General features: G+C 44.3%; 1 protein-coding gene across 1 annotated transcript; it reads left to right on the top strand.

Annotated features, from left to right (window-relative positions):
• Positions 1 to 8,485: 8,485 nt before the first annotated feature.
• Positions 8,486 to 9,661, top strand: LOC119289926 (BTB/POZ and MATH domain-containing protein 1-like). Its single transcript, XM_037569095.1, has one exon. The coding sequence runs from the start codon at positions 8,591 to 8,593 to the stop codon at positions 9,659 to 9,661; it is 1,071 nt and encodes a 356-aa protein (XP_037424992.1). The 5' UTR covers positions 8,486 to 8,590.
• The last annotated feature ends 1,003 nt before the right edge of the window (positions 9,662 to 10,664 follow it).

Genomic DNA, 10,664 nt, shown 5'->3' with positions numbered 1-10,664 from the left:
CTCCCCTTTAGTAGGATTGGGGAAGTTCTCCGCCAGGGCTTCGTCATTTATAGAAGTTAATCCCGCCCAAATGGGGACTAGATCCGGGGGACACTACTAGGGAAAACCCTATACACAGAACTTTAGCAGTAGCGTGGGTCAGAAAAGCACGCTGGTGCTAATTAGCAGTAGCGCGCCAGAGGAAACCACGCTGCAGATAAAGATCTAGCAGTAGCGCGTCTTGCTGAACACACGTTACTACTAAAATTCCCATCGCTTAGCCCATAGGCTACACATAGTAGTAGCGATCTATGATGAACCGCGCTACCGCTACATCGTTTGTAGCAGCGCGTTTTAATATAAACTCGTTGCTGCTAAAGGTTATAAAATTAAATGGAAAGAGAATGGAAAAGTAATTGAAAATGAAAGAAATAGAATAAGGTGAAAGGAAACAAATAAAATGTGAAGAAAACTAAATGGAAAAGGGAAAGAAGAGAAAGGAGTAGCAGTAGCGTGTATCAGAGAATGCGTTGTAGCTAAGATAGCAGCAGCGCTTTTCCCGGAACGCGCTACTGCTACTTCTGACTTAACCACAGGGTTCATCCTTCCCCACGCCACTTTCCCCCAAATCCAACTCTCTCCACTCTCGCCGCCGCCGTCGCCCGTCGGCCGCCGCGCGCTCTCCGCACCCTCTACGCCGCCCCGACCCCCGACCTCAACGCCGCCCCCACCCCTGACCTGAACACCGCCCCGGACGCCGCCCTGACCCCAGATTCAACGCCGCCCCCGCCCCCGCCCCCGACCTCAACGCCGCCCCGGACGCCGCCCCGACCTCGACGCCGCCCTGCCCCTCCCTCGTCGCAGTCACCCGAGGTGAGCACGCCCGCTCCTCCCTCTCCCCTACCTCCGCCTAGGGTTTCTTTATATTTTAGTTGCATATTAAGTTTATTTTTATTTATAGTAAGTTTATTTTAGTTGCATATTAAGAACTAGGTACTAATTAGGTAGTAGAATATTTTTATTTATATTAAGTTTATTTTTAGTAACAACTAGTTGAATTAATAGAACTAGTTAGTAAGAACTTGTTTATACTTTTTAGTTAAAGCAATTTTTCCCGCCTCGACGTCGACGATGCCTATCCCGCATCCTCGTCGTCTAGTCGGCGGAGGATGACACCTGCTTGACCAGATCGGCCATGTCCGGAACTGGGCTCCGCCGGGGTGGTACTGGGAGGCGCTACCTATCGGGGGGCGCAGGTTGGTGAGGAGCCAACCTGTCGTTGACCCGAACCTTCTTTGGTGGCGGTCGCGTGGGCCAGTGATGATCGAGAGGCTCGAGGACTCCGTGGAGGTGGTGCATCACCGTGTCAGTGCGGAGGACGCGCACGTCAGTCGCTACTTGTTTGCGTTGGAGCACAGGTCGTTCTCCAATACCTGGCAGGTTTTCCGGGGATCTCACTGGAGCTATGATCCCGTGATGGTTCCTTCTCTGTGGGTGTCCACCGCCCGCGCCGATACCCGTCGTGTGCTAGGGTTTTAGTTGTATTAGTGATGTTATATGTATGACACTATTCATGATGTATTAGTGATAATATTCGACGATGTACGGACGTATGAGATGATTTACTTTTGCTTATTGAATGCATGCTAATTTGAGTCCTATAAGATATTTTGAAATGTATATCTTGTGTTGCTCAATATCCAAGTGGCCCGTCATGTTTGCAGGTTACACCTCCGAGTGGCCTATGTTTTGCCGGAGTGTTGATTCATTTCTGTTCCGGCAAATTTCAGGCGCTCGATATGTCCTATTTTAGCAAAGGTCATGCCGGATTTTTCCGTGAATTTTGGCATGACTTGTGCCAGAATATGTAGGAAATATCGTGTGCCCCGGATTTGTGTGTTGAGTATCTTGGTAGTTGTCTTTGATCGATTTTCAATTAATGTTTTAACTATGAACATAGGAAATGTCTGACGACAAAAAGGATTTCGGTATTTGCAAATACTGCGAAGACGAGCGCGGCCTATGTGATGGAATCTTCCTTGATGATGATAGGCGCTTCAGCATCAAGCTGGACGAGAACTTCGAAGTGGATACAGTAAGTCACAGTGACAAGTCTTTTTTCGTAATCAAGCATGACATCTGCTTCATTTGCTTCCACTTATATTTTTTTTACTATTCTACTAGCGTATCCCCTGCCATGCAAGAGTTTTTGTATTGGATAAGATAGGTTTCAGTCATAGTATGGAGGAAAAGAAAGTTTACTTGAAGACCGAGCATGATTATATTTTCCATGCAAAATTATATAATTCAGACGACTACACCTATTTTGGATGCAAAACATGGCGAGCACTATGCAAGACTTATGCATTTGAGCCTGATATGGTTATCACCTTTGATATTCGTCCGGAAGATGGTATTGAAGGTAATACCAACATCTGGGTCGATGTGCAGACGCCTCCAGTTATACCATTATGTAAGTTTCTCAACCATATTTATGTCTTTGATCGATATTGTTTATTCAAAAATAGTTGACAACTAATTTGTATTGTCAGCTTATTTCGGTGCAAGCAAACATGTCCAGCGCTTGGTAGACAGGACCGTATACTGTCCTGGGGCTGAACTCAACTGCGAGGAGCTCAGTCATTATGTTTCATGGCTTAAGGATCTTGATACTGTCAAGACAAATTTTCTTCCTTCATTTAGAAATGTTAGTACTGAAAATGTGCGACCAGTAGTGTTCGTAACGAACTATGGTCACATCTATTTAGGAAGGATGGTAAGATTTTTACTATTTGTCATCAGTGCATCTTTTCCATACATTATTTTTGAAACTAAACTTCATTGCTAAGTATGTTAACATACGATGTTCTTCAACAGGGACTCCCGATGAATGTTGTGCCTTATGGGATCGAGACTAAAGGTCCCATGAGTATTATCAGCTTACGGCCAAGATATCCTACAGATTACTTTAGTGCATTCAATATTAGCGACGGATGCTTAATAGTGCAAGACTGGACCAAATATGTGATGGGGGAGCGCAGAGAAGTACTAGGGGGCAGCAAACAGATGTGCTACCCACGATTAGGAGACAGGTTCATCTGCATGCTCCAGCTTGATCAAGGAGGAGAGCTATACATGTTTTATATTATTTTACCTCAGAGAGAGCAGCAGGAGTGATTACCTAGCTAGAAATGAGTTTTAGGATGATGATGTGCTACACTATATTACTATGATGATAAAATAGCTAGTGTTGGTGGTAATGACTATGATGATTATTATTAGCTAGTGTTAGTGGTGATTAAATAAATACTGTTTTTTTAGACAGAAATAAATATTGTTGGTGGTAATGACTATGAGGATGATTAAATAGCTTGTGCTGGCGGATTAGATTCAAGTGGAGACAACATGTGGTGCACATCGAAAGTACTACTAGTCCAAACTAGATCAAGTTTGGATTAGTAGTATACTTTTGACATGCACCACATATTGCCTCCACTTGAACCTAATCCACCTTCATTTGACACACTGTTATGGACATAATGATGTAAACCTCATAACTGGTATTGTATCAATATTTGTACGATGGCGCATAAATACAGTAGAAATGGAAAAATAAAAAAAATGTACTAATAGCGATGGACAGAAAACACGCTGCAAGTAGTTACCTTAGCAGCAGCGTGGTACTGAACAAACGCTGCAGCTATTCGTCCTAGCAGTAGCGCGGGCATGCACACGCTGCTGCTAAGCAATAGCTGTAGCGCCTTATTAGTAGCGCGCCCTCCCGCGCTACTAGTGAGCACAAAACCCGCGCTGCTGCTAGGGTTTTCCCTAGTAGTGGGAGGAAGATATCCCTGCATCTAGGGTTTTCCCTAGTAGTGGGAGGAAGATATCCCTGCATCTGAAGCTTTGTTAACTGGGCATGGGATACCGAGCAACTCTCCCAATCACCTTTTTGAATCGTTTCTTATTGCGAGCTCTAAGAATTTTTCGTTTGGTGAGGAATGGCATCTAAGATTAAATCTCTTTAAATAGACGCCTTCCCTACTTGGTGAAGGGGTTGCCTGTAAAAACACTCAGACCCTTTGTATTCACTCAACGCATGGAGGCCGAGGCAACGACAGCACAGAAGATGAAGGATATGGTATTTAATGTAAAAGCCAAACTATATGAAGTACAATGGGGAACCCGCCTTGCAAAGCCGAAGACAAGAAGCCGGATACAAGGTCATCATTGAAGGCAAGTTCAGGGGCCATTGAGGGAGTCTTGGATCAGGGGGTCCTCGGGGAGCCGGCCAATGTGGCATGGGCCGGACTGATGGGCCGTGAAGATACAAGACCGAAGGCCTTCTCCCGTGTCCGGATGAGACTCTCCTTTGCGTGGACGGCAAGCTTGGCGTCCGGATGTGTGGTTTCCTTCCTCTGTAAACCGACTTTGTACAACCCTAGACCCCTTCGGTGCCTATATAAACCAGATGGGTTGGTCCGTAGAGATAATCATAATCATAGAAGCTAGACCTCTAGGGTTTATCTATTACGATCTCGAGGTAGATCAACTCTTGTAACCCCTATACTCATCAAAGTCAATCAAGCAGGAAGTAGGGTATTACCTCCATCAAGAGGGCCCGAACCTGGGTAAACATCGTGTCCCCTGCCTCTTCTTACCTTCGGTCCTTAGATGCACAGTTCGGGACCCCCTACCCGAGATCCGCCGGTTTTGACACCGACACTCCCACCATACATTAGCAATTCTATAAGGAGGATACACGCCAGAAGCTATTTGGATGACCACCATATAGAACGACGCAATTTGCATTGGAAGAATAAATTTTATTGTCTCATCATGGTGACAAAAGACACATTGCGGATTTCCATGCCAATTCCTCTTAACAAGGTTATCTTTAGTAGGAATGACTCCGCGATGATATCATACAAAGATTTTATTCTTAAGATGGATCTTCATCTTCCAGATCTTCTTGTTATTATCCATGTATGCCTCTGAATATATAATCTTGCTTGAAAAAAACTTGATTAATATACACATAAAAGGCTAATATATCATGCTTCGTACGGTCCAGATATACAAACTTGCATGATTATTACAAGTTGGATCACCATTAACCACTTAGCAGGCAGCTCAGCTAGCTGGTATGAAAGGAAATCCTTGTGCATAGATTTGCATGAATGCATGCCTCTAAGTAATGTTTGCAAAAAAAAGTAGTGGTATAACCAAAAAGTGTACAATCTATTTATACTGCAAACTTATATGACCATTAGCCAACGCAGAACAAAGAAAATCATAATAAAGCTAGAACCATAACATATAAGAAACCAAGGCAGAAGGAAGCAAATCATAATAAAGCTAGAACCTTAACGTATAAGAAACTTCAGACAACAAATTTATAAAAACACAACATTGTTGCAAAAATCACACGCACAACCTTCATCACCGTAATTTAATTTTTCGGACAAACGATATATTGTTGCAAGAATCAAGAGGATACAAACACATTGAGCACACACCCGGCCTTTCCATAGCTAAGATGCGCACAGCCATCATCAAAGCACGCACGCACACAAAAACACGCCAGCAAATAACAAAGGAATATAAGACCAAAACCATGCGTAGGCAAGGAAAAAACCCAAAGTGATGAGATCCACGATGGGCAAACCACAATAATGATCATATACGCACAAACCACCTCATGACACACACATGAACGGTGAGGTTCTTTAATAGAAACACCTTTTGGAAGGGAGTGACGCTTAAGCGCCGTTGTCACTGGATCCAACCAGCTAAGGCCAGAATCTAGATTTTTCACCTTGAAGAGGCAATCCGAGCAATGCCTTCACCAAGGTAACCATGTCAAAACAACAACATTGCCGCGTATAACCGTAATTTATATGGAAGTCGGAGTATAACAAATTATTACAAGAATCAGTGGATAGCTCATAAATCAAACCCCACACAGCATGGGCCTGGCAGCACGTCAGTGGCTCATGCTGCATAAGCTGAAGGCCGCTACTATTTATTTCTCTCTTGCTCAGAGCATGCATATCTATCCAACCAGATGAAAATACTTGCTTTGATGCATATATGGGTCAATCTAACAAAGTTGGCCGAACCAAAACCAACCAAACAGGAACATCGATGCAACATAAACCGATACAAACCAATCGAGAAGATCGATGCAACATAATAACAATTTAGATCAATGCAAGTGCAGAGCCACACCATGCCAATAATGCAGACAAAGAGCACACAAAAACCAATCAAGCAGCATGAATTTGAGTAGAAAAATATACACAACCATATATCACGGGGAAATCTTCAACTTTGTGGGCCGACATGCTTCAAGTGTTCAAGCAAGCTGAAGATCAAACTCATTGAAGGGATGGACTACCTATAACACAACATAATAAATCGGCAATGAGATGATTGATTAACTATGTAAATAACTGAAAGTAGAGTAGTACTGGGAGGACGATGATGAAACTAACTTGACTATCACACTGAGTTAATGATTAATGAATGGAGAGATGGAGCCAAGTATATCTCACATGAGTACGGTTCCTCTCGGCAACTGGCCTTTCTTGTAGTACAACGGGTGGCTCAGCTTGTAGAGCAAAGGGTCATGGTTCGCATCACCCTCGTCCCACTCCAAGCTGTCCCACCATTCCTTCTTGCAGTCCACATTGGGGAATTGCTTGGCAACGGCACAGGTAGACGCCTGAGGTTCCAGCAGCCCATTATCTTGATAGTTTTGAGCTTTGGTGCCAACATCTTACTCGCATAGATGCAGTGCGACCTAGGTAGATCGTGCATGTGGATGCGCCTCAGGTTGGGGAAATCCATAAGTGTTAGCTTCTTTTGGAGCTTAGGGTCCAAAGGGAAGATCTCCGTGAGATTTCCACAACACCCGATCTCGAGGGTCTCTAGGTGAGGCAAGGTAATCATATGAACGGATAAGGGGAGCATAGGTATGAGCCTGATGCAATTGGCTATGTGCAAGAATTTTAGGTATTTAAAGAATATTTATCGGGTATGCATATTGAACTCCAATTTCAAATGTAGCATGTCATTAGGAGCTGGAAAAAAAAGTTGATGAGCGCTCCTTCGGGAGCCTCACAACGATTAGTGCCATTTGGCGCGCTCTAAGCCGCCACCACATGTCGCGCTCTGGGCGCTCCCTCCAAATTTTATTTTTTTTTTATTTATTCGCATGTGTTTTCAGTTTTCTAAACAATTTTTTCAGTTTTATTTCGAATTTCTGGTTTCCAGCCTTCCTTAGCTTTTGGATTAAAAAAATCGAATTTTCTTTTGCGCAAAAAAACGCGTTTTTTTGCTTCACCGAGAGGCACGGTTTTGATTTTGCGAGAGGCACAATCATGCCTCTTGGGAACGAAAAAAGAACACATTTTCTTTTTTTGTCCTTCTGCGAGAGGCACGGTTTTGCTTCCACGAGAGGCACGGTTGTGATTTCGCGAAAGAGGTACGACCGTGCCTCTATTAGAAAAGGAAAAAAACCTTGCTCCCGGTTTGGTTTTTCGTCTGATTTTTTCCGATCTATTCTTTTGTAAAATATAGTTCATGAAAACATATCAATACAGAATCTAACGGTGAAAACGGTTTAAGATTTGGATGCACGGTTTAAGAGGTAAAACGTTTTGAATAAACAGATATACGAAAAAAAGGAAAAACTATCAGGTTGCGATGCAGTGCGTCACTTGTCACAACATGGAGAAGTGAGATGATCTTTACAAACAGTACTCCTCAATTAGTGATTTCGAAGTGAAAGATGCGCGAGAAGAATTTCCAATGGAGTCCCGGATTGGCGCTTGGGCTTGGGCCACCGTCACCGCTAGGGCCAGTGCAGACGGAGAGAGCTGGGGGCAGAGACAGAGAAGAGAACACTTAATTCTCAAAAAAAAACTTAATCCTCAATGCGCGTCGGCTGAGACGCTCCTCGATCACACCTTCTCGACAATATGCTCGTCTCGAGCCCAATTGTGAAATGGTCTATCTAAGACACATCTAGATGTGACATAGTTATGTCACATCTAAGCTGATGTACACTCTATTTGTGGTCTATTTTTTTGTTCTAGTTTTTTTGTTTCTTGTTGCTGCATTATATATTTATGGGAGTTTAGATTTGACATTCTTAAAAAACATCTAGATGTGAATTAAACAAACCCATCGTGAAAGCATGTCGCTGGGACATGTTGGACGCAAATAACAAACAACAATATGTTAATTGAGTGGCAATAAACAATAATATATACAATATTTTTTAGTTGAAATAATATATTTATTTGACAGGTAGTTGAAATAATATATAGTACTATCCTTTATCCGGAGTTCCAGACACACAGCAAAGGCCACGGCCCGCGGCTCCTTGGGTTTTGTTTTGGGCCGTGGAGAGGTGATCCAGCGTGAAGTGCAGCGGCCGTGGAGAGGTTTTGTCTTCGGCTCGCAACCCTCGTCTCCGCCGCTCGCCCAAACCCTTGACTTCCGGCCTGATCGCGCCGCCCGCCTACCTTCTGCCTCTCGTCGCTGTTCCCCTCGACCAGCTCTCTCATCGCCCTTGATCTCCACCGTATAGCTCCCACGATCGATGGCATCATCCCAGAGGCCGACAGAAAGGATGGCGTCGAGGTGCACCCCAGTCATGGCGCGGGCCACGCTCGTATTCGACATCGTCGGGTACAGCCTGCATAAGGGCATGGGCGCCGGAAAATTCATCCGGTCCCCTCGCACCTCCGTTGGCGGGTATGAATGGTGCATCCGCTACTACCCTGACGGAGACGAGGGCGAGGACCATGTCTCGGTCTACCTTGAGCTTCTTAGCAAGGGTGCTAGGGCAAGGGCGCTCTTCGATTTGAGGTTGCTCAACCAGGCCACCGGGCTGTCAACGTCGGTGACGTCCTGCTTGAAGTCACCGAGAGTGTTCGATTCGGTCGACACCATTAAGAACAAATATGCTTGGGGTGTTCATTCTTTTAAGAAAAAGAGTGAGCTGGAGAACTCACCTTACCTGCGCGATGACCATCTTATAATTGAGTGTGATCTCAGTGTGATCAGCAACGTACCGCTCGTTGTAGAAACCGTGGACATCCAGGTGCCACCTTCAGACTTGGCAGATAATCTCGGAACATGGCTGGAGACGGGGGAGGAAGCAGACGTGACATTCATTGTCAGAGGGGAGAGTTTCCCGGCACATAAGATCTTGCTTGCAATGCGGTCACCGGTCTTCAAGGCAGAGCTCTATGGACCGATGGGAAACCGGACGGCGCGCAACATAACCGTGGAAGATATGCAGCCTGCTGTTTTCAAGGAATTGCTTCGATTCATGTACAAAGATGCATTGCCTTCTGTGGACAACCTCGATGATGACATGGTTAAGCATTTACTGGTGGCTGCAGATCGGTATGCCATGGAAAGGATGAAGATGATATGCGAAGGCATTCTATGCAGAAGCCTTCGTGTCGAGACTGCGGCAACCACGCTAGCTCTAGCTGACCAGCATCAGTGCAGCAGGCTCAAAGAAGCCTGCATTGAATTTATCATCTCTTCAAATAGAATGGCTGCTGTGGTTGCAAGCCAAGGGTATGCGCACTTGAAAAGATCATGCCCTGCTGTCTTAGGAGATATCTTGGAGAGTGTAACAAAGTCTCGCACAGTTTAATGTGCTCATTCCAAGGTAAAACTTGGATTAGTTGGCTTACCTTCACTTATCAGTTTCTAGAAATCTTTTTGAGTTGCAACTATATAAGTATTGGAAATTTACTTGTTTCAGAAAAAATATTAGTATTGGAAATCTTAGTATGCTCATCTTGGATTCATGTGTTAGCTTCCATGTACCTCCTTGATACATAGCCATCTGAGATGAATCTAGTCTATATCTGCTCTCTTTGATTTCTCCTTGTTTTTCTGAAATGTGGGGATGCCTTCGTATTCGTTGTCATTTACTTTTTGAGAATATATATGCATGCATGAGCTGCTGTACTGATGCACTTGCAGGTGAAGGTTGAGTGATAGATTTTAATTGGAGAAAAGGCTTTGAAATGTTTTCCATACACGATTGGTTGACAAACAGACATGAACTTGACAATCATCAGAGTTATATGACATTTGGCAAGCACATATCAGTTATCATGGATATTCTGGTCTGCAGTCGGCAGAGGTAGAGTCGTAATATACTCGACTGGTCTTCTGTTCGCGCATCATGTCCGTAAGGCATGTCATAGGCATTATGGCATTACCAGAAGAGAAAGCGTGAGATCTGCTTGAACAGAACAGTATAAGTGGCTACGGAAGGAATCGTAATCCCTTTGTGTCCACCACTGGAAAATCCATCTGTGCCGACTGCTTAGTCTTTCGCTGAGTTCCAAATCACCGTCTCTAGGCAACCACAATGTAACATACTCGGCTTACGCAACCTATTCCGAAATCTAGAGGAACAGAACAAGGCAAAGTTGCTACCACGTGGGATCATGGCAGTTGTCGTCTGCTCTGTCAGGGCGGGCCGCTTTTGCCGAGTGCACGTAAGACAGGGCATATTTCCATGCTACTTCGTCATCTTGAATCTCGGCGATAGGCTCGATCTCTAGGAGTTGATAAACAGTGACATCATCCTCTTTAGCCATCCTTATATGATCGTCGGTTATTACCAACTGATCGGCAGTACT

This window comes from Triticum dicoccoides, chromosome 4A (genome assembly GCF_002162155.2).
Source record: "Triticum dicoccoides isolate Atlit2015 ecotype Zavitan chromosome 4A, WEW_v2.0, whole genome shotgun sequence".
Taxonomy (NCBI): Eukaryota; Viridiplantae; Streptophyta; class Magnoliopsida; order Poales; family Poaceae; genus Triticum; species Triticum dicoccoides.
This window is presented reverse-complemented; position numbering and strand designations above follow the sequence as displayed.